General features: G+C 44.1%; 2 protein-coding genes across 3 annotated transcripts in view; one reads left to right on the top strand and one right to left on the bottom strand.

Annotated features, from left to right (window-relative positions):
* The window catches only part of ttll4 (tubulin tyrosine ligase-like family, member 4), a 30152-nt gene extending 16832 nt beyond the window's left edge, over positions 1–13320 (bottom strand). Inside the window, 6 exon segments of the mRNA XM_048239629.1 lie at positions 241–317; positions 777–887; positions 1538–1650; positions 8377–8440; positions 10138–10229; positions 11819–13320. Of these exon segments, the coding sequence (XP_048095586.1) occupies positions 241–317; positions 777–887; positions 1538–1650; positions 8377–8440; positions 10138–10229; positions 11819–13320 (1959 nt within the window).
* LOC125292392 (E3 ubiquitin/ISG15 ligase TRIM25-like) lies at positions 13313–19873 on the top strand. Of its 2 annotated transcripts, XM_048239655.1 has the most exons (7): positions 13313–13414; positions 16238–16755; positions 16908–17003; positions 18369–18602; positions 18899–19049; positions 19267–19386; positions 19526–19873. In XM_048239655.1, the coding sequence occupies exons 2-7, from the start codon at positions 16384–16386 to the stop codon at positions 19609–19611; spliced, it is 1059 nt and encodes a 352-aa protein (XP_048095612.1). In that variant the 5' UTR covers positions 13313–13414; positions 16238–16383; the 3' UTR covers positions 19612–19873. The 2 variants fall into 2 exon arrangements, with proteins under 2 accessions (XP_048095612.1, XP_048095611.1); XM_048239654.1 differs by lacking the exon at positions 13313–13414 and having other exon boundaries at positions 16147–16755.
* The last annotated feature ends 5474 nt before the right edge of the window (positions 19874–25347 follow it).

The raw sequence follows: 25347 nt of genomic DNA, 5'->3' as shown, positions 1-25347 counted from the left end.
TGTAGTGAGTAGCACCCACCCCACACATCCTATACTGTTTTTTTGCACCCCTATACAGATACATCCTACTGAGATACTGCGGGTTTGCGTATCGAGATACTGCTGCAGGTTTGCGTGGTCGAGCCTCGGCACTATACTGAGATACTGCAGGTTTGCGTGGTCGAGCCTCGGCACTATACTGAGATACTGCAGGTTTGCGTGGTCGATCCTCGGCACAGTTTACACCATGCAGGGTTTTACCTTCTGGTACTCTCTGATGGCCTTGAAGCCTGGAGACTTCATATGATGACCCCAACAGCCCAGCCAATCATCGTTCTCTGAAATATACAACGCAGAACATGGTCTGATCATGTAGCACGCACCATTCTCAGTGTGTCTGAGTCACTGTACATACATGTGTGTGAGTGTACTGTGTGTGTGTGTGTGTGTGTGTGTTAGCGTATATCTGAGTATCTGTTTGACCGTTTGCGCGCGTGTTTTACTGACCCTGGGTGAATGAAATGAGATCTAGTAATGGTGTGTTTGTCCTGGTGACTTAAGTGAGACCAGGAAACATGTCTGTGGTTGGAAGTTTGCATGTGTGTGAGAAAGAAAATCATTATTTTTAAAATAAGAGCCGTCAATGGTGTAACACTCATGCGTGTGTATACATGTGTGAATCACTCCAAGTGATTGTGTAAGCTCGTGTCTGTGTGTGTGTTTCACTCTGGGTGACTTTAAAGTGGGACCTGGTGATGGTGTGTGTGTGTGTGATGGTGTGTGTGTGTGTGACTCACTCTTGGTGACTTTAAAGTGAGACCTGGTGATGGTGTGTTTGACCACATTGGGGGTGACTGAGCTCATCCTCCACTTCAGCAGCTTCCTCTGCTCCGCAGGCAACAGTTCCACTGCAAACACACATACACACACACACACACACAAACACAACCATTAGGAAAGAAAAAAGCTCAAGTTAACATACACATACTGCAAAACAGACACATGTTAATACAATTTGTAGCTATCTGTAACATGGTATCCAATTGGCGGAAGTGAGCACAAGTAATAGTAATATATACCTGCATGATGCGCACGCACGACACGCGCACACACACACACACACACACACACACACACACACACACACACACACACAGCATGAGCTCTCAAACAGTGATATTACAAAACAACTTGACTCCACTAGATGGCAGCAAATGCATGCAGACGCACACATCTCTCGATGGCTGTGCTGAAGTAGTGTTGGATCTATGAGAGGGAACAGGGCGTGTGTGTGTGTGTGTACACACCTCTCTTGTTGGCTGTGCTGAAGTAAAGTTGGGAATGAGAGGGAACAAGTTCTGCGTGTGTGTACCTATCTCGTTGGCTGTGCTGAAGTAGATTGTTAGGGAGATGAGAGGGAACAGTGTGTGTGTGTGTGTGTGTGTGTGTGTGTGTGTGTGTACCTCTCTCGTTGGCTGTGCTGAAGTAGAGTGTTGGGGGCATGAGAGGGAACAGTGTGTGTGTGTGTGTGTGTGTGTGTGTGTGTGTGTGTGTGTACCTCTCTCGTTGGCTGTGCTGAAGTAGAGTGTTGGGGGCATGAGAGGGAACAGGCTCGGGACCAGGGCTGGCCGCTCCAACCGCTCATCCTCCACGGACATCGGCTCCTCCACACTGAAACACACACACACACACACACACACACACACTGTTGAAAGTGCATCAGTCTTAATCTGTACATGGAATATAACAAATCTTGACACTACACTACGTACAAACTGCTTACAATAGAGAGAGAGAGTGTGAGAGATATAGTGTGTGTGAGAGATGGAGTGTGTGTAAGAGAGAGAAAGAAAGATAAAGAGAGAGAGGGAAGGAGAGAAGGAAAGAACGAGGGTAAGAAAGAAAGAAAAAAGAGGGAAAGAGAGAAAGACAAAAGAGAGTGTGTCTTTATGACTGAAGACTGCCTTCCAATTTGGTAATGTTGTAATGTTAGTGGCTCATAATGCCAACTGTAGTTGTAGAGCACAAGACAGTTCTACAGTAAGTACTGGAGAGCATCGGAATGGAACACCACACCATTCCACCACCACAGCACAGTTCTACAGTAAGTACTGGAGAGCATCGGAATGGAACACCACACCATTCCGCCACCGCTGCGTACACTCTACTGGAATTACTAAGACAACAATCCAACACAGAAACACAAAGGCCACTGGTCAAAGCTCACAACTAATGGGGATTACTCTGCCCAAATTTACACTGGATTAGGAATACGTGCAGGCACGTTTTTCCACACAGGTCCCCTTCTCAACAAGGAGGACTCGGATGCTTTGGTTCACTTGTGGGCTGCCTCCTGGGTAACCTGACTCTCGCCAGATGAATTTTGTTCCGCCTAGCTCCACTCATCCATCTGGGATCAATCCATTGAAGTGTTGCTTCAGAAGGCTGGGCCTAATCAAAAAATGCTTGCATATGATTGGATAAGCCACTTGTCCGTCATCTATTGACGTGCTACTTCAACCACTCACATCGAAGCCAACCCGTGACGCTGATAACAGTCTCACAGTCGCTTCTACGCTATGTCCCATCTATGAAATTCCCGCCCTGTGTCCTGATTGGCTCTACCATAAAATCTGGTGAAGAAATTACTCTCAATGGAAGAGGTCCCAGATGGATGTGAGTGAAGCTAGGCGGAGCTAAGCGGAATGGAATTCATCTGGCTAGGGTCAGGTTACCTCCTGGGAGCCTCACACGTAAAACGTGTTCAGGTCACTCTGCCTCAAACTAGATTAGATTAGCAAAAGGTTCTCATTATCAGCAAGGAGGAATCAAATGATCCTGGTGGAGTTGTTGCCTGTCTTTGTAGAGGACTCAGAGACCAAGTATGTGATGGATTGCTGAAGGTTGCCATGACTCCCGAGGCTTAACACCTGGCTGACCATGTCAAGTCAACTCCAACGGACAGAGAACAAAAGTGAGCCAACACCAAACCACACAGGCTATAGTCTCACTCTCTCTCACACACACACTCTAATCGACACAACACATAACTACATCCAATAAGTATGTCATCTGAAGTACAAGTACAGACGCACACACTTTTGAAAAATATCCAACACCAACACCACAAACCTCTTGCCAAAAGACTCCTACTTGAATTTCTTGGACCGGCTCACTGATTTGGCATGGTTAAAGATTCAAGACATGCCCCCCCCCCCCCAGCCTTGCTCAGACACACACACACAGGTTTAACTCACATGACGGTCATGTAGAAAAGTGTCTCCTGGTCTGCCAGCTGGTTTTAAACCACTCAGTGACTCACATTGCCTTTGGGGTCATCCTCTGCTCTCTCTCTCTCTCTCTCTCTCTCAATCAATCACACTCACTCACTCTGCTTTGAGTCCAACAAACAAATAGAAAACTTCATAGAAAATAAATGGAAAGGGAATGAAGCAGGTGAACCAGAGCAGTATGTATGTGTGTGTGTGTGTGTGTGTGTGTGTGTGTGTGTGTATGTGTGGGGGTGGGGTGGTGGAGGTGACAATGAGGTTTTGGACTCAATGCCACCCCCCGCCCCCAACCACATACAGCAGTCGCTTATGCGACGGCTGCTTTGCGCTGGCACAATTGGAAGAGCTTTCTACTGGGCTCTGTGCTTTCCGGCTATTCACACGTCGCAGCAGCCAGAACGCCCTGGCAACAAAGCACGCCCTCTTCAGCTATTGCCATTGCCACGGCAACATCACCTGACAGGTGTGAAGGAGGGTGCCAGGTGTAGTCAGAGACTGGAATGGTCCAGAGGAGATAGGTGTTTGTGTGTTTGCATATATGTGTGTGCACGCATGGAATTGTCTAGTTATAGCAGGAGGAAGGTGTGTTTGTATGGGTATTTGAGTGTGTGTGTGTGTGTGTGTGTGTGTGTCAAACTTAATCTTACTTAGGCTACTTTATTTTACATTTAACAATATACTACACTGCCCTCTCTTACACTACACTACATCTTATCATCTAGGTAGGGCTTGAATTTCCCCTTGGGGATCAATAAAGTATCTCTCTATCTAGGTCTGAACGATTTTGGAAAATAATCTAATTGTGATTTGTTTTATACCAACATTGCGATTTAATATGTGATTATTTTATAAGCTCTTTATCTTCTGTATCATTCAACAAAGACAAGCAATAAATCAGGTCTATAGTATGACCAACACTATTTTAGAAAAATTAAACATGAACTGGTCTTTCCCGGAGACCAGGCCTATGTTATGATGACATTAGACGGTGCATACATTGATATGAATGACAGTATCACAGTAGAATCACAGTATATTTGTTGAACTTCCAGATTTGTAGTTATAATAGTTCCAGATTTGTAGTTATAACATGTTATAATAATCACATATTAGGCATACGTTTCTATTTTGTTACTATTTCATTTAAGTCTTCTTCCATTAGTTACATGCAGGGGCAGAAAACCAACTTGTTCAACACTCTCACACTCACACACACACAGGATCTACCCCTTCCCTCCGTAGGCTACTTGCATGTGAATCAGAATCAAAATTGTTGCAGCACAGAATAGGTTACGGCCAAATGACAGCTTTAGTTAAATGCGTCTGCTAAATAGATGTAATAAACTAGATGTACCACAGAGCGGTACAAAATATGACCGCCGCCCAGTCCAGCACATTTTTTCCACAAAAAGAAATCACGCTGAAAGGCCTATATGATTCTAACTGTCTCACTAAATTGCATTATCCACACTCAATTCTCACTGGTATCTGCTAGACAACAAGTACCAAAACATGATTAGTTCATAGATTTCACATGTAAAATTAATTTTATACGACCCCACCCCCATCTTGCCTGTTCATAATTATGAGAAATTCTTGAATTGTGTGCATGTGTGCGTGTACACGTTTATGTTTATTTGTGTGGGTGTGTGTGTGTATGTATGTGTGTGTGCGTGCTTGTGTGTTTGCCTGCGTATGCAGCCGTGGCCCACTGGTTAGCACTCTGGACTTGTAACCGGAGGGTTGCCGGTTCGAGCCCTGACCAGTGGGCCGCGGCTGAACAAGCAAGGCAAGGCCCTTGAGCAAGGCACTTAACCCCTCACTGCTCCCCGAGTGAAGCCGTTGTAACAGGCAGCTCACTGCGCCGGGATTAGTGTGTGCTTCACCTCACTGTGTGTTCACTGTGTGCTGTTTGTGTTTCACTAATTCACCGATTGGGTTAAATGCAGAGACCAAATTTCCCCTCACGGGATCAAAAAAGTATATATACTTATACGTATGTGTGTTTGTGCATGTGCATGCATGCGTACATATGTCTACTGTGTGAGTATGTGTCATACGTATGATTACTGTGAATGTATGTGTGTGCGTGTGTATCTGTTTATGCACATGTGTGCACATGGAATGGGTTAACATGAGGCAACAATGAGCCTGGAGGTAAACATACGGAAAAAATTGGTCATCCTAGGCCCTACGGTTCTCAAGACGGTTCTTTCGGGGGGTCCAGTACAGCGGGGGGGCTACAGATCAAAACGAAAAACGATGGTTCCATGCGGGGTTACATGCCCACCAAATTTCGTGTACCCCGGTCTTTCAGTGTCCCGGGAATCCTTGTTGGTGTACGGTCACTAAATGTACAAATTATTTTATTGTAAGGCCCCCCATGAACGAAAGTTCACAAAACTTGGCATGCATTCGGAGGGTGTCATAATGATCCTACACTTTCAATTTCGTGCAGTTTTGACCATGTCAGCCAGAGATATTGTGATGAAAACACCTCATTTTTTGCTTTTTAATTTTTAACTAGGTGGCGCTATACATGAAATAAGTGGTTATGGAATGGGTTGACATGGCCCCTTGAGATCAACATACAAAAAAAGGTGGTCCTCCTAGGCCCCACGGTTTTCGAGATATTCACAGAAAACTGTGTCCGGCCACCCCCAGTTTGTGTATAGTAACATAAATTAATTTATTCCCCATGAACCTTTTCAGAGGGTGTCAGATCCTACACAATTTCGGGGTTTTGACCATGTTAGGTCACAGATCAAAAGCGATTACAACACCTAATTTTTACTTTTTTGGTTTAACATGCTATCCATAAATGAGGGTTATGGAATGGGTTGACATGGCCCCTTGAGATCCATACAAAAAAAAAAAAAGGTCCTCCTAAACCTTACGGGTTCTCGTTTCTGCCCTACCCTCCTTCTACCCAGCGGTCTTTCAAAACGTCGGGGTTCCATGCTATCCATATGGGGTTACATGCCCAAACTGGTGACCTGACGGAAATTGGGACCTGCGCGGCGGTCATAATAAATGCAAATGGCAGTTCAGCTCGGCTCAGACCTTTTCCAGGTCAAAGTTTCTTCTGTCGTGGCACACTATTCACTATGAGAAAATCTCACGGCACACCACCATGCTATTAAACATATAAAACTCTTATTGCTGTTTAATGCACCCGCCCTAGGGCTGGGATAAACGATTATTTTTTCGATGCATCGATTAATCCAACGATTCATTTTTTCGATTATCTCCCAATTAATTCACTAATAGCAACTTATACATGTTTATTTACATTTATAAATGAAAAAACATGAATTCTTTAACATTGTAATATATGTTTATTGCTCTTAAGATTCCAAAATAAAAGACTATACAAGTGCAAAGTAATGCATTCTTAGTCAGAGGTAGCATTCAATAAAGTTCAGTAGTGTATGTCTAATTGAGTGCCTGTCATTTTAAGACGTTTGTGTGGGAATCCTTGCAATTAATATTAACACAGTTAAAAGGCTGCTGATGTGTGGATGCAATTCATAACGTAGTTAGTTCAAATAACGGTTCGTACTTCTCCTTTGGACAAGCACTTGAGTCTTGGAAAACACTTTTCCATTTACATCGGGATTTTGCAAACATTCAGAGTCAATAAAATGAGCCTGATTAACGAATACAAGCAGCTGCAAGTAAGCATGCTAAACTTGACATCCAAACAGTATTCTAACGTTAGCTTTGAAATACTGCTCGATTGCATACTGTAACCTAACTTAGTTTAGTCTCCTCAATGTACTATGTTGTGATAAGACCTTAGCAGAGTTTGCCTTAACTTTAATGCTGTAGTTTTTAACAAATTTGCGCAGCATGGTCACGATGCTAAGCGGATTTTATAGCAATTTAGCCCACTGTGTTCTATGCAGTGCTTCTATGTGGCAACAACAATCCTTCAACAATCGTGAATAATTTGTTAAATCACATGCAGAGGAGGATCAGCGGGCTTACAAGAGCGGGCGGGGCGAGGAAAGGCTGTGTGAGTAAAAAGTGCAGCTCAATGAAATTATCTTATCTTTAATTTAAATAGTAGCACTATCTGTGCCCAGCCACAGATTAGTCAACGTATGGAAAACACTGAAGGTGTAAAATTAAAAATATTTAGCAGCACATGTTATGCTTGACGAATCGACGCTCATATTTTGTGTGTCGACGCGTTGTCCCAGCCCTAACCCGCCCCTACACTGCCAAAAATCTCTGGGGTTAAAACGTATAATATTGGCAGGTTAGCTAAAGTATTATAAATATTGGGCAATTTTTTTTTTTTTTAAATAAATAAATGTGGCACACCCCTCTCGGCACACAGTTTGTTGTGGTTGCATCATGATGCCTCAACAAGTGATCCTACTTGGTTCAACAGGTTGCTTGTGAGACTGTTTGGTTCCTCCACATGGGTATAATTATCTTTCTTTATTTGGTATTTCTATATTTCTCAGATGTTAATTAATTGCAGGACCAGGCTGGAGTAACTTGGGGTTAAGTGCCTTGCTTGAACTCATGACTTTTCAGGCTACTGCATGCAAACCCTGCTCCTTAGTCACAACATTACCAAGGCCATATGTAACTCATGCATGGTGTGTGTGTGTGTGTGTGAGTGCGTGTGAGTGCAGTCTCACAAGGTCAGACAGCAGCACCAATGTGATAAAGGCTCAAGAAGCTAACAAGGATAGTAGGATTTAAAGCAAGTATCATTTCTGTGCATGAAATTCAGAAACTTTAAGGTTGTATAATTATCCATCTTCAAACCTTAAAACGGGCCCACAACTGAATGCATGAGACTGCTCTGGGGGCTAGGCAAACCTTTAACACTTTTTAAAAGGAAAACCCCTCTTTTTGGTTGGCTTTGACATTTAAACTTCATAAAGGGTTAACTGCTAAAATTGTAACATCTTCAGTCATACACAGACAGACAGACAGACAGACTCCAACCTTTGATCCACATTTCTCAACCGTCAACTCCAGACAGATGTTACATGACTGTACTCATAAGACTACAATATTACACGTTACTACACACTGATATCAGTCACCCTGTGGAAATGTATTAGTAGTCCAAACCCCTGCTTACCTCAGAGCTTCCTCGGGGCTGTCCAATGCACCATCAGTGTTCATGGAGCAGGAATCTGATCCATCTAAAACAGCAAGATCACCGAAACAACACAGCATTAAAGGTCACAGTATTAAACAGTAAGGCAGTCACTTTAACTGATGTTTTAACGTGAACAAATCCATGAAAATAATCTATCAATATAAATAACCCATTTGAATTATTGTATTATTACACTGTAGTATATATCTGCATTAAACATCACTGTGTTAAAGAGCCCAGTAACATCACAGTATCAAAGAGCCCAGTAACACCACAGTGAAGAGCATGACAGGATCACACAGCATGGGAGAAAACAGTGCAGTCGCAGCTAGCGCTAGGACAGTATAGATTTTGTTCCCGCGATCAAATTCCTGCGGTTTGGTGGTATACCGCTTTCATTTTTGTTGGCTGTCTTGTAGCGTGTTATATGGCTGAATCTGACAATTAATGTCAATGTTAATATAGTAACACCTGTGACAGGTACAGAAAGTGGAACTACCCTACCATTTCATGTCAAAATGGTTGCTGTGAAAAAGGCTGATTGGCACTTGCTCATTTTGACCCGTGTTATATAAAATTATACAGAACAGATGTTTTGAATATCACATGTATCACATTGTGAGGTTGCAAAAACACGTTGCATATAGTGCTCTTCTCAAAGCGCTTCATAGTGAAGGTGGAACCTCACTAACCACAACCAATGTGCAGCACCCACCTGGGTGATGCACGGCAGCCATTATGCACCAGAACGCTCACCACACACTAGCTTGAGGTGGAGAGTGAGGGAGTGAATGAGCCAATTGCACTGGTGGATGATGTATTGTGATACACATCACATTGCAAGGTTGCAGGCAATAGCCAGCCCTAGTGGCAGAGTTAAGTATGGAATGAGGGGATTGTGAAGGTTGTGCAGTAGGTTTCAGAGTGTAGTAATGCGAAAGTACAGAAGAAGGGTGTTTAGGGCTTAAGGGTTTAACTTGTATTGATAGGGACATAATAAGAGGCAGGGTGTTGAGCTTAGAGCCTAAGGCTAGCTGATAAGGATGTAATAGAGGGTGTAGGGTTTAGGGTCTTATGTTAACTGAATCATTGATGAGGCCATAGTGATGAGGGCCAAGGGTGTAGGGAACAGGGAGTAAGGTTCACTAATGAGGAAGCAGTACAGGGTTTCAACACCTTATTTAATGTCAAATTTTCTAAAATTCAAGGACCGAACACAACCCAGTTTGAGACGGGGATCCAAGTAGGGGTGCACTGGGTTGGCAATTGCTCTGTCTGCGGAGAGTAATAGTTTTAGATTTTTTCAAATCATCCTCCATCATGTTTGGTGTAGCCAGATGTTTAACGCTCCGAGAATTGAGCGCTTCTGTTACGTGTCTGGGGTAGCCTGCCTGTACGGGTCTACGTTTCCCTGATGGGGTAAAGCAGTTTTGGCAGAGCCATAATGTCACAGCTTAGTGACTGGAGTGTAGGGGTGTGGATGTCAGGTCACGTCATGTCTGAGGAAGGGCTTTCCCCGAAACATCACATCATTAGATAGATAGATAGATAGATAGATACTTTATTGATCCCCAAGGGGAAATTCAGGGGGTAAAAAAATATCTATCTGGAAGCCTGGTGTGCAGACTTTATTGTAATTACTGTGGCTTTTGTCCACCACCAAACACTTTGGCTACTTGCCCGGGATGTGTGTGCCTTTTGTACACTTTTCAAATTGTGGATGTGTTGTGGAATCCTTACCGTTGTCATCCCCACTGCAGTCATTCTCCAGCTCATCAGCAAGGTCCTCCTCCTCCTCCTCCCCATCTTGCAGCATGGAAACGGTCTCCTGGCTACCAAAACCACAACAGATCAAATCAGGACAACACGCAGACCTTTAGCAAAATGAGGAGTCTTCTGATAACTATGTGCTCTAAGCAGATCGATAAAACACACTGACAACTGTGCATCATATGTTGAAGGACTGATTAAAGGACTCCCATACAATGTGTGTGTGTGTGTCTATACCATTGTGTGCGTTATGCTGACAGACAGTTCAAAATACTATTATGTTGCCAAGATCATTGAGAAAACTAAGAACTACAACTATAGACCCTTTCAACAATAAAAACAAAAACAATGCTTGAACATTTTACTTGGTTCCCAATCTACTTCCTCTGCATTAAGAGAACATATGGAATGTTAAAAAGGAAGCCTTGTGGGGCTAACTATGATGCTGATGATGGAACCCTCTTGAAAGGGTCTATAACAAACAAATTAACAAAACACGGCAGCTATTAGAGGGCCGATTCTGACCACCTGACAGGTCGAACCAGACTTCAGTGGTGAAACAAGACATTGTGGGCTTGACTAAACTACTTTCCTGTTGCTTACGGTTTCCAGGGTGCAGTAAAAATGCCCTGTGGTGGGAGGCTGGGTTAAGATTTATTACCTACAGATCCACACACTTACATGACACGGCTGACAAGACACATGTCTCTTAAGATTCTCTCTCCCCCTCTCTCACACACAAACACACTTCACTCATATAGGGGGTCTATCTCTCTCTCTCTCTCACTCATTCACACACACAGTTCCCAAAAACAAACCAAGTGTCACATTTCAAAACATGTAGACACATGGTCAGTCCTTCATGACTGAGTGACCCAAGAGGGTGGATGTTTTCTTGGAATGGCTCTATATAACATCAGCTATGCTGAGACCGCAGAAGGGCAGAGTGACTGGCGTGCCTTAGTTTATCTCTGACAGATCAAGTGCTTGTGATTAGAGGCGACATCCTCCGAACAGAACACTGTGATCTGGTACATTCCAGGGCAGAATAATATGGCCTATTTGTTTTCATGTGTGTGTGTGTGTGTGAGAGAGTCATTTCCTTAATGCTCTAAGCTGCTCTAGACATTTAGGAAGTTTTAAGCTGCTATAATTTCTGAGTAAACATTTGCAGACATATCCGTAGTGCAACAACCTTTGCGTGAACTCAATGTGTTTGCAAACTCATACTAAGCAAACAAAATGCCCAGCAGAATAGCAACACACTGGTGCTCCAAGGTCTATTAAGAAAACTACCACAGACAGTCAAAGACTCACAGAGTAACAACTTAACATCCACTCAAATGTTTTTTCTTACCCAGCCATATCAGGACTATAGATGAACCTTGGAACATGATGGAACATTCACATAGTGTATTATTACATTATACACCAATATACACTAATATATATAATTGATATTGTTATATTTATAATGTATTATACTTACTGTATATATTATAATTAATCTTATTTCTTCCAGCAAATTGCAATAATCACAGAAAGGGAAGAGATGTTTTGTGACAGATCTAGCTGCTAGCTGATTCCCATCTGCAGGGCCTTATAGTATCAGTGTAGTGTGGAAGGTGGGGGGGGATGGCGAACTGCTCACCCGTTGGGATCGAGCTCAGGCGGACCCCCTGCAGCGCCCTGCCCCATCGGGGATCTCGGCCTGGGGCAGTCGATGTCAGGAGGAGCCTGGGCACCGCCCTTCCTGGTCAGGCATATGGCGGAGAGGTCAGAGGTGACGGAGTAAACAGAGGGCGCCGCATGGAGGGGCGACCCAGGAGGAGCCGTCTTCCCTGGAATGGCACAGTGGCGGGCAGAGGAGGGCGAGGACGCAGAGGGGGCGCTGCTAGGGTTCTCAGCGGGTGGTGCCACAGCGCCACTGGGACCCCCCTCGTTTTGGGTAAGGCTGCGGAGCGGAGACTTCCTGGACGCCACGCCGGCGGTTGCTAAGGCGCCGGTCGAACGGGCGGTGACGCCATAGCCGTTGAGCGTCCGGCCGAGTTGCGCGCTGCTGGTCCTCACAAGCTTGCGCACGGCCGCCGTCAGCTTGACCTCTGACCTGACCTTCTGGGCCCGCAAGGTCACGGGCCTAGAAGGAGGAGGAAGAGGACCCTCGCCCTGAACGTGGTCATGGCCAAGAGGTATGTTCCCGTTCTTCTCCTGCGAAGGCACACTGGCAGGCGAGGTCGCGACCTTCCCCTCTGTCCGCCCATCTCCCTTACAGCAGTTTGACAGAGGACAACAGCACAGCTTCTGTGAGGGATCGCTGTGCACCGTGCGGGAGTGAGTATGGGAGGAAGGCACTGCAGCACTATCGGGGAGCTGCGCCGTCAGTCCGTTCACCATACTGCCCTTATCCCTGAGCTGGGCGCCACTCCACGGGGAGGACTGGTTGGTGGGCATGTTGGTCTTGTTGGCTGCGTTCACCACAACAACTACCCCGCGGTGAGAGGCCGACGCGGACGCCTTCGGCGGGGAGGGGCAGGTCGGGTAGATGGAGAGCTGTGGGGAGGAGGCCCGTTTGCCCAGCAGGCCTGATCCAAACCTCAGAGGGTCCAGCTGGCAGAGAGGACGATGGGCTTCCAGCAGGCACAGACCCTGGCACTGCGACGAGAGGAGGAGAGATGAAGCGGAAGAGGAGGAGGAGGAAGAGGATGAGGAAGAAGATGAGGAGGAGGGAGATGAGGAGGCACTAGACTGGAGCGAGACCGGGCCCTTGGACACACCTGTGGGTGCGACGCTCGCATACCTGGCACTGCGGGGGGAGCAGCGGCGGGCACCTGCGCTGGCACTGCGCGTGCAGAGGGGTCGGGGCGCGACGACAGGACCGGGCGAGGACGGAGGAGCGCAGCTCGGGGGGATACCTGAGAGACACGAAGGGTGCAGATCATGGGGCGCCCTCAACTGGGAGAGCCCTGGGATGGGGGTCAGGGCTGCAGGCTGGGCTTGGAGGTTCTTATGGAGGGGGCAGGCAGGCAGAGCACGGGCAGAGGGGGCATGCACCACCGCGGGCTGGGCATGGATGGTCAGACTGGGCTGGGGGAGGGAGAGTCTGCGACTGCGCCGGAGTGGTCTCCTGGGGTCTTCAGCTCCATGGGTGGCCATGAATGGCCATGGCACACCTAGATGGCACTAACGTTGGCGCCCACATAAATGACAACTTGAAAGCAGAGGGAGGAGACCCGTCTTCACCTAAGAGGTAAAGAAAAAAAAAAAGTGGTCAACCACATATAAAACCACAGATAAGTAGCAAACATCGCAAGTATTCAAACTTACAAATAGCCTAGACATTCGCAAGACTAACGTTACGAAAATGTAACCTTAATATAACGCTAGCCGTTCAGATTGAGCTTGGTAGTAATGGTGAACTTCTTTAAGATTAAAGGCAAATCCACCATTTAACAGAAAACATTTAACAGATACTTTCCCCCTCAACTCCTGCCTTGTTTACGGTCAGTGGATCTCCTTTTGGTGGATGACTTGGATGATAGTTATGGCTCCCGAAAAAAAAAAAAAACCGCGGGTGTTGCGGTTGCTAACTTCTATCCGAGGGGTGGCTTTGGTAAGTTAACGTTGGCCATCAATGTGTAATTTGTCGTAACGTTAATTCGTACCTTTCTGGGCAAACAGTCTGCCAAGGCAAGCACAAATTCCACTGCCAACGGATTAACCACCCTTTATCCTGAGGTAAAGTTAGCTCAGTTCTCACGTTATTCTGCCAAATACCCTTACTGCACCGGCCAACTTATACAGCTAGCATTAGCCACACTGGCTAATAATGAACTGCTGTGTCAACACGACAGCAAACGTTAACGTTACTAGTGGCGAGGGTATCATAGCTAAGCATAGCCGAGTCCATTGCTTAGCTGAACAGCTATTACCTTTGAACAGCCATCACCCATGTGGCGTACCCATGAGTGTACAACTACGCCAAGATAGCCAACTAGATGGCACACTGATTTAGGTCATTTGTTTGTTTGTCTTTTAAGTTAAATTAGCTATGAACCCATCTAGCTGACCCCATCTAACGTTAAATGCTAACGTTAAAACTTCCCCAAAGAGAACTATGATAACTTTATGGATATGGAAATTCAGACCTGTACGCACTGCCATTTGGTTAGCTAGGTGTATCGCTCAATTCTACAGCATGAAAAAGTAATTTAACTTCAATGTAAAACATGTAAGATCCCAGTTAGCCATCTAACGTTAACATTAGCAGAGTCAGGTAACGTTAACGTTATTCCTGTTAGCAGCAAACACTGTCCAGATTCATGTGCATTCTGCTTAATCATTAGGCTAATTCTAAACGTTCCCATGGTTTGTCAGGTCAATATATTCTCGTGAACAAATGTGCCGATCTATCGCTAGCATTCTAATTGTGTAACTTTAATATTGCTAACGTTACTGGGTCATCGCACATAGGTCTGAACTTTTGCAAAAGCATAACCTTTAAGACAGGGAGTGCTAGCGGTAGATCATAGATGGCAGTTAGCTCGCTAGCTAACGTTTCGCATGTGCATTACAAGCAAGCCATCAGTTGCCAGAGCTGTGGCTAATGTTAACTAACATTGCTCTTAACTTCAAGAGCACGACCACAGCGATCACTACAAAGCATTTCAGAACAAAAGGCCCTTGCAGTCATGACATACCTGAGGCTGACGTCGGCCTCGCAAAACAGGACCTCTAAATAAAGGAACCCATGCGACAACCTCTTGATCTTTCACTGTCTGGTAGCCTCGCTGCTTCCTAGCAACGATACACCGCGCGGCCAAAAGGCAGCTCCCCTTCCAAGCGCGCGTGGAGTTGCTCTCCTTCCCTTCCCTCTCCCTCCCTTGGTGACGCTGACATGTGATCCAAATTCCATAGTTTGCCGTGGGAATATTTTCTTATTCCATCGTTACATATTTAACCCAACAGTGGAGTGCCTAATTATTGTTAATTACGCGAATTTCAATGTATTCACAAGAAGGTTTTTTATTACGCAAAGACCATATCGAAAACATCAGAAAATACCCTCATGAAGCAGCATACTCTGGCTTAAAGTTTCGAAATCGTTTAGCATAGCCATCCTATGCCCTTGCATCGTAGCCGTATCTTAGAGGTGTGTGTGTGTGTGTCGGACGAACCTGAGCCCCACAAAAACCTGCCTGGTGCCAATCCTGCCTATCTCATATTCGTGTCAGATTAAATATGCATTGTGACAAACTACTCGCAGTTCAGTCTGGGAAGAGGTCAGGAAGAGACAAACAAAGACACTTGTTAATTCTTTGTTCCTGGGATAGGCCTAAGGCCTGCAATGGTGTAAATAGATTAGGGAAACACAAGGTCAAACCTTACTTCTGATAAAACTATCTGGAACCAGAATGTCTAGAAAAAAAAAACATCAAAAATAACAATGAAAAAAAAAAAAACAGTGTCAATGGACTTTTTGACAGGCAGTTTGGATTCAAGGGTGAAATGAGGCATATTTATATGATATGATGATATCATATAAATGATATAGATATCATGATAATATAAGAATAACCTCATTTATTAGCCTAATGCTTTTACAGCTTTAACAATAAAGTCGCCAAAATACATTTACATGAATAATTCTGACACATAATTTTTTATTATTGGAATGAATCTGCAACATTAGACTGTGAACTTGAAAAGTCCTGACAGTCCTGATTAAGTTTGATTCAGCCAATTAAGTTAGACTACCCTTTCCTCTTCAGCCAATTAATTAAGTTAGACTACCCTTTCCTTTTCAGCCAATTAATTAAGTTTGACTACCCTTTCCACTTCAGCCAAAAAAGTTTGTGATTCAACTTCAATATCCCGCCTCAGACTTGAAGGTAGCCAATCATCATTTAGAATTTTGTGGTGACACATTAAGGGGCCTATAAATGTGAGAGGGGTAGCTTAGGTCATTGACTTGTGTCTTTTAGGTTTAGCTTGCACATGTCAGTGTTTGAAATGGCCAGTGTTGCAGTGTCTCAGGAGTTAAGCTGCTCTATCTGTTTGGATCTACTGACAGACCCAGTGACTGTTCCCTGTGGACACAGTTTCTGTTTGAACTGCATTAAAGGCTGCTGGAATCAAGAAGACCAGAAGGGTGTTTACAGCTGCCCCCAGTGCAGAGAGACCTTCACTCCAAGGCCTGTACTACGCAGAAACACAATAATGGCTAATGTTATGGAGAAACTGAAGGCGGCTGATCTAACTGTTGCTAAGGCTTCTTGCTACACTGGACCAGACGATGTGGAGTGTGATTTCTGCACTGGGAGAAAACATAAAGCCATCAAGTCGTGTCTAACGTGCATGGTTTCCTATTGTGAAGTTCATATTCAGCCTCACTATGAGGTGCCTGGACTAAGCAGACATCAGCTGGTCAATGCCACTTCACAGCTACAGGAGAAGATCTGCTCTCGGCACAACAGGATCATTGAGGTGTTTTGTCGCACGGATCACAAGTTAATCTGTCTGTTGTGTTTGATGGAAAACCACAATGGACATGAAACGGTTTCTGCTGTTGCAGAGCAAACTCATAAGCAGGTCGGTTATTTCAAATTCACAGTGCACTTCCTCTCCTCCCTCCATCAAAGGCCCATGTCAATGGCACCTTAATGAAAACCATTAATGAAAACACGGACGATGCTGACATTATCCATCTTTAACTAAAGCTATACGTGCTTGTCGATCCGTAGAATTTGTTACTGCAGATGAAGGAATGTAACCAGTGGCATGTCCTGCAGAAGGAGAAGGACGTGGAGGAGGTGAAACAGGCTCTGGTCTCTCTGCAGGTGATAAACATGGCTGTTTGTTGTTGTACACCTCTCTAGAAGACTTGCTGTTTTTGCTCCTAATAGCAACCATGACTGAACTATGTGGGGTAAGAGTGCTGTGTCTTATTAGAAAGTCTGTGTTACAGTTACCAAAATGATCGGAAGTGAACACACATGGATAGCTACTTTTAGCTAAATTACTTTTATAACCCTTGAGCCAGCTCCTTACTGTGTGATCTCAATGGGGACGCAGCGATTGTTTGCACCTCCAACAGCATGGCGTACCTGGTTACTGCCCAAAAACACCCACAAATGCCAGTGTGTTTGTGTGAAGGAATATGATTATGGTTATAGTATTTAGCAGATGCTTTTGTCCAAAGCGAACTACCGTAATTAAGGAATGGAAAAGCAACCATGACTGAACTAGTGACTGAACTGTATTAGCCCATTTCAGAAGGACGTTGCCACCTTGTTAAATTAGCTTCCACTGGATTCAACAACACGTTACATTTTTTATAAAGCTTTTCACGAAACTCAAAGCGCTACACAGGGAAGGGGGGGACCTCACTAACCACTGATGTGTAGCACCCACCTGGGTGATGCACGGCAGTGATTATGCACCAGAACGCACTCACCACACACCAGCTTGAGGTGGAGATTGAGGAAGTGAATGAGCCAGTTACATTGGGGGATGATCAGGGGGCCAGATTGAATGAGCCAGGTTGGGAATTTAGCCAGGGCACCGGGGAACCCCCTACTCTTTGTGATAGTGCCATGGGATCTTTAATGACCAGACCACAGTGAGTCAGGACCTCAGTTTAACGTCTCATCCGAAGGACGGCATCTCCTACAGTACAGTGTAAACAGTCAAAGCTATCACTACCTGCCGGGTAACTGCTGTCAAACAAATTAATTAAAAATGCAGAGCTTTTTCAAAAAGTTTTCTGAAGTTTAGGTTTGAAACAGAGTTGTGGAAAGCCACTTGTTTAACAGCATATAGGCGGAGCAGGATACCTCGTTGTAGTTCATGTCTATGGGCGCAAAATGGGGATTGATTCCTGTCTGCATAAAGAGGTGTGTCATTGATTGGTGTTTCACCTGTGAGACAGCAAGCAACAGCAGCAGAATAAATAACAGGTGCACACCTGATATAAGGTCTATTTTCTCCAGACTGGAATGCTAAAAATGTACCTGCAATGGTTAGAAGGGTTAGAGGATCATGAAACCATGCCCGACTTTAGCATGTGGTGAAATTCTGAGCTATGGTCATAGACTTCAATGGAACAGTGGCTGCCCCCCCAACAGATATGTGTTTAATTAGTTCTGTTAGTTTCAGTTTGTCTCTTTTCATATACCTTTGAGCTGATATGGTCTTATTAACAGGCTTCAGCACGGACAGCTGTTGAGGACATGGACACGATTTTCACTCAGCTAATCAGCTTCATGGAGCAAAAATGTTTTGAGGGGAAGGTGTTAATCAGAGCCCAGGAGAGGGCAGAGGTGAGTCGATCTGAAGGACTCCTGGAGCAGCTGGAGTTGGAGATCACTAAACTGAAGAGCATAGATGCTGAGATGAAGCAACTTCAGCCAACAGAGGACCCCATTGATTTCCTCCAGGTAACAAAACTAGCCCCCTGGTCTTCATTTCAACATGTATGACTGAAGTTATTGTCGGCCGAGATGACCTACAATGTGGTCTACAGTGTCCCCTATGGTCTGTGTGGTGCTAGCTAGTGGATGCTGTGCACTGAGGGAACCTCTCTTTCGACACCTTAAGAGATTTGTTGGTAGTTGCAACTAGCACCCATGATACTGGCCTCCTTGCTACCCATCTCATGAGTTTGAAGGGCTGAAGATTCATGGGGTTGAAATATGCAAGACCATACAGGTTGTTGTCCTTTTGTTTTCTGTAGAGGTTCCAGTCACTCATCTCCTCCCCACCTGTGGCAGAGACTGTTCCCAAGGTGACTTTTGAACCACGGTTCTCCTTCTGTGAAGTGATGAAATTAGTGTCTCCAGCTCTGAAGGAGAAGACTAAGGAGTTCCACCAAGCAATACACAATGGTACTGTAGGTTTGCAAGGTCTCAAGGATTTTTTTTAATTGTTATTATGAACAAGGAGTCAAGCTTGAATGTTGTGTTCATACTAAATTAAGTGTTAAAATAGGATTGAAATTGCACAAAGGAAGACCTGTATTTCCTGTACTCATGCTCTGTGCAATGGCAATAAAGAGCTCTATCGCATTATCTATCTCCATCTCTCCCTCCCTCCCTTTCCCAGTCACAGGCTTCATGAAGGGGGACCGGGTCAAATTGAAGGCCCCTGAAGATGTCCGCACGGGGAACAGTGGCTGCAGAGTCCTCGATTACGTCACGGTCAGAAGTGAGGGGGTGATAAGATGTAAGCACCTGACTGATAGACACCAATTGGCATGCTGGTTTGCATGTTCCTTTTAAAAATGGAATACTTGGCTATTTACTAGCCAAGTAAGTCATAAATGGCTCTTATATAACTGTTTACACACTAAACTGTTTTGCAGATATCAGAGAGTCAGATGTGACTGTAGACTTCCTTGAAGTTCCTGCCTGGAATGGTAATGTGTCAAAGATTAATCTGGTACTCTGATACATAATTTATTTATAACTTGTATTACAATTTCATTGTCATTATTTTATTTCATTTCAGTTTATTTAATAAAAGTATATCATTTTTGCCATACACAAGAGGGGGACTTAACACCTATAATGTCCATATACTTGTTTTCCCCCTGAAGGATGTGTGCCTTAATAAAAAACTTGAATTATTGATAAATAAGTGTTAATAAATAATTGACATCATTAATGCGTTCTATTAAACTCTGTGATCACCAGAATCAATAAAGGTTTTGTATGCACCTAACCATGCTGAATAAAAGGTGTGTGTGTGTGTGTGTGTGTGCACGCCTGTGTGTGTGCTTGACTCCTATGCCATGATGGCTCCTGCCCAACCATCCTTCCATTTTTTTCTATTTATTCTTGTGTGTTTGATGTTGGTAAAAAAAACATGAGAGGCTCTAAAATATTTTTAATTTAATTATAATGAAGCTTTGGCAAAACATGGCACAAGATATGCCTATATGTCTGGTCTACATGGGAAATGTACCGACAGAGAAGGAAGAGGAACACTTGCCGAGTAATTGACCTAAATCTCCATTAGGTAAACTGATCCTGGCGTGTGTAAGAGAGAGGGCCTGGCGTCTCACGCCTGAGATGAAGTTGCTTACTGAACACTCATTAAGTGCAGGGCCATATGTCTGTCAGTACGTGTCTCCGGTCCCACACACACACACACACACACACACACAGCTCCTCCTTCCCCTCCTCTGCACAACCATGTCACACTAATTGCTAGGCTATTGTTGCTGTGGTTGTTGGCACCTTTGTTAACCACCAACCTCTTACCTGGCTGTGTGTCAAGGTGACAGCCAGGTAGTCTACAGGGCTCTGTTTTATCTCAGACAGGTAGGATACAGGACTCTGTTCTCTCAGACAGGTAGTCTACAGGGCTCTCTTTTATCTCAGACAGGTAGGATACAGGACTCTGACTTCACAGGCTGGTAGGATACAGGACTATATCCTCTCAGACAGGTAAGATGGGACCTCTCAGGTGGCTCATGGTGAGGTGCAAGTTCTGTTTAAATATTTGGAGCTAGTGAACTTTAGTACTATTATCATCCAGTGATAATGTGTCTCACTCACTCACACACGCACACACACCTCGACAGAATCTTATAGTGTGTGTATATTTCTATGCACAGAATGGGGGTGGTACAGAATTATAATTCTCAAACTCCCTCGTGTGGAACTACGCAATTCTCCTCTGGATTCAACACCAATTGTGAGCATTCTGTCCCAGCCCCCAATCCTAATGTGGGCTAGCCTACAGCCTACATTAACACTTTGGCTAAAAAGCATCCCATTTTCATTTAGTGGCGGGCTGTGCAACTCACCAAGTGGTTAGTGGTGTTTGTTAATGTTCCAAAACAAGTAGCATAGCGAAATACAGTTTCTGTCGTGTTTTATTTGGCATTTTGTAAAATAATTGATTTCTGTTGGAAGACTCATTGCACGTTGATATTACTGTGCCACTGTCTATGCTTCAGGCTCAAACATTGAGCGGAAGTTTATACGTGGTTGTGAGGTGTCTGAAAAAATTATTCCACAATAGCAAATAACACGGCTGGAAATCATACATTGCGCCGATATATTTGATTTTAATAATCAACGAACACCATTAACCACTCAGTGAGTTGCACAGTTTGAAAACGCTAAGGGTTGTTTTAAGGACATGTTTGTGCATGCCTGTAGGCAGCCACTCTGAAGCAGTAAAGGCGATTCAAAACGAGTCAGAAAAGTCGAGACAGGACCAATCGTCAAAATTTCGGTGTCCACCACTCTAGTTCATCCAAAACAAACCAGAAATGGGACTCAAAGTGCTAAATACCGGAATTATCCTTTAACTGATAGAAGCTTGAGCTTTGACCTTTTGGTAAGGAACAAATAACCCCCCACATTCCATACCCACAAATCTAGGTGAGTCTATAGTCTTTGACCCACAAGGGAGTAGGAGTAGGCTATTTGTTACACTCTAAAGGAGCCGTCTGGCAGGTTGCATGCATTGTTTAAACTGATGTAATACTTATTATTCTTGTTCACTTGTTAAATGGGTGTCCTGTAGTGGGGAACCATGTCTGTTTATGACACCAGAGTTGTCTACATCAGTGGTTTTTAAACTTTTTGTCTGGCAACCCCCAAAAAAACCATGGGCCATGTTTCGGGGAGCAGTGAGGGGTTAGGTGCCGTGCCTTGCCTTCAGCCGTGCCTACTGGTCGGGGTTCAAACCGGCAACCCTCCGGTTACGAGTCCGAAGCGCTAACCAGTAGACCACGGCTGCCTTTAATTTAAAAGATTCTAATCAATAGGAAATGTGACAAAGACCCATGGTTATCTTGCCCCCATGTACAATATGGAGGATTGTAAGAGGCAAAAAAATCCATAAGAACCACTGTTGGAGAGTTACAGAAAAAGGTATCATGTTGGTGTCATCAAGTCCCCCAAAAAAACTTCAAAAGTGACATCACTGTTAATAGATTATTTAGAGGGCATGCCAGGTAAAAGCCTGTCCAGTCATTTAATTATCAATGTAAACGGCAGGAGTTACCGAATGGTACAGTGACTTTGTCTGGAAGTGTGGTCGATGAAATGAAAATTGCGCTCTTTGTCTAGAAACACTTTAGGTGTACTTGGCGTACATAGAAGAATGACTTTACTGAAAAGAACCCCATGCCTAATGAGAATTATGGTGGAGGGGCTGTGCTATTATGGGGCTGTTTTTTTATGCCTAAAGGCCTTGGGAACCTAATTAAGGTGCATGGTATAATGAACACCAAGAAAAACCTGAACATGTTCAAAGAAATCTGTCAATCTCTGCCAAGACACTAAACATTGGTCATGATGTGCTCCACCAGCCATCATGACCACATTCTACCGAGGCACCATTGAGACCATCCTCTCCAGCTGTATGGCTGTGTGGGGCGGAAGCTGCACTGAATACAACAGGAAAGCCCTGCAGCGCATGATGAACACAGCTGGAAGGATCATTGGTGCTTCACTCCCCTCCCTGAAGGACATTTACACCACCCACCTCACCCGCTAGAAGGCACCAAAATTGTGAGTGATGCAAGTCACCCGCTCACAATCTGTTTGATCTACTGCCCTCTGGGAAGAGGTACAGAAGCCTGGCTCCCGCGACTACCAGACTCACCAACAGCTTCATACACCAAGCTGTAAGGATGCTGAACTCTCTCCCTCCTCTCCCCCTCCACCCTCAGCTACATAACATCCTGGACATTGGACCCACAATGGCCGCCTGCCTACTCCACTTGCACACTTGAACACTTGCACACTTGTACACTTTTACAACTTGGTGTTGTTGTCCTGAAAACACAACACTTCTGCTGCTCTTACATAACTTGCACCACTATGCCACTTTCTTTATTACTTAGGTCAAACAGAACTACCCAAGCCTCTTATTGGCCTGACTTTGCACTAGTATTTTATTGACTGTCTATGCACAATTTCAACAAAATTTTGCTGCTCTTATTTTTCATTATTATATGTGCCCTCTTATTTACTTATTTACTTACTTTTTGTTTACTTGAATGTTATGTTTGTCTGTGGACTTAAAATTGGTAAAATATGTCTTGTCTTCACCGTGGGATAGTGAGAAACGTAATTTCGATCTCTTTGTATGTCTGGAACATGTGAAGAAATTGACAATAAAGCTGACTTTGACTTTGACTTTGACTTTGATTGGATCATTCATCAGGACAGTGAACCAAAACAAATGTCAAGATCAAATCAAATATGGTTTTCTGAACACAAAATCAAGCTTCGGCCATTGCCATCTCAGTCCTCTGATCTAAACTCCATAGAAAAACAGTGGGGTGAGTCAAAGAGGAGAATGCACAAGTGTGGACCTAAGAATCTGGACGATCTATTGAGATTTTGTAAAGACGAATGGTCTTAAATCTACGGAAGCGTATTGCTGCCACACTAAAATAAATAAAAGGCTCAGTATTATGTAATTACTTTCTTGTTATAACAATTTTTTAACAAGATATTTATCACGTTATTATTCATCATGTTATTTCATGATTATATTTTCCGTTATTTATTTCAAGATATGATATTTTTAACTTTTTACAAGATATATATCACGTTATTACATGAAATTATCACGTTATTCAAGATAATGAAATTAAACTAAATGAGAGGCAAGAATAGGATATGCTCGTTTACACGACTCAATCAAATTCTATTTTAAGCTCGCAAGACATTCTCGTTATTGAACAAAGTGGATGATATTGTGGTACCTGACATGCAGAATACCTACTCTGACTACGCCACCCCCTAAACCCAGGCGGGAGAAACCTATAAGATCTCTAACGTGGCTGGTTCTCGGCCTTCCCCACAAAGGAACAGTTAACAAAAAAGGCATATCTAAATACTCAAATTTATTACAAATAGTATAAATACAATCCAGAATGTAAGTAAGAAAGACTGCATGGGATAACTGGCTGAGACTCCTCAGGCTAATAAGGTCGGGTCAGCACACACAGCTCCCATCTTGGAGAGGGGCCCTGGTGAGAGAGGGAGAGAGAGACAGCAAACCCAGCACCACAAAAGAATGCAACACGGTAAGCACTGCAAACACAAGAAGTAAATACCACTACAGGATGCCACTACAAAATACCACACTGTGTTGTTTACCAGTACACACCGAGAAAATATCTCCCTCCATGTGGCACCCAACCCGAAAGGAGCAGTACTGAGTTGCGGATCCGGCCTTGTACAAAGACAGCCTATGATAGGACAAAAGAGGAACAGCCAGCTCCCAGCACAAGCAGTTATAGAGAGACAATGCAAACAAAGAGACAAACAAAATGAAAGCAAACAAACAAACCCAAAAACTAACAGTAAAACAGTGGCTGGCCTGGTCCCTTTTAAAAGAAATGGTACATATTAGTTACCATGTACATTCCACAGCACAATTACACAATGGACATATGTAGTAAATATAAGCCTACTTTGCAAGAGCGTTCACTACTCCCCACAGCACAGTGACACAGGAAGAAAGGAACATTCCAGTGTTACAGATTTAAAGAAACATAGTTAATTGATTTATAACTACCAATGTAAACAAACAACTAAGATCATAAATATAAAACAAATTACCAGAGCATCAGTGTCTGTAGCCCAGCACTCATAAATCTTAAAATCAGACAGTCACCTCAGTGTCCTCCATGAAGAGTGAAACACATGGTTCTAGCATTCACCCTGATAAGTTAAAACAAGTCATGAGAAGTGAGTTCTACAAACACACACACACACACACTGCATGGAACATCATATTCATTACCTGCATGACAGGGGACCTTAACAGTCACAAAGAGCAAGTGGTGGAAGCAGCAAGAGAATGTGAGCTCTCAACAAACCAAACTTTATAACTTCCGTTAGTCATGTGACCTGCCCCATGTGACCACGCTTGCAGTCACACAAGCCACACTGGTTGCCAGTGCAGGTGGGCACATAAACCAGAAATCCCCACATCCCCACAATATTTATAGGCCTATAGCCTATGCGAACACCCAAGCATTGTCCAGAATAGTCTGCACCTGTGTGCAGTAGGCTAGCGGAGTGGCAATCGGGAGAGTCGGGAGGATTCCCGGTGGGGCCGGGCTGATTACTGTAGTGTGATCTCAAAAAAGCGCATGCTATTGCTGTTTAAATATTTTCTTTGCTGTGCTCTCCAGCAGCCTGC

Source organism: Alosa alosa, chromosome 3 (assembly GCF_017589495.1).
Source record: "Alosa alosa isolate M-15738 ecotype Scorff River chromosome 3, AALO_Geno_1.1, whole genome shotgun sequence".
In the NCBI taxonomy this organism is placed as follows: Eukaryota; Metazoa; Chordata; class Actinopteri; order Clupeiformes; family Clupeidae; genus Alosa; species Alosa alosa.
This window is presented reverse-complemented; position numbering and strand designations above follow the sequence as displayed.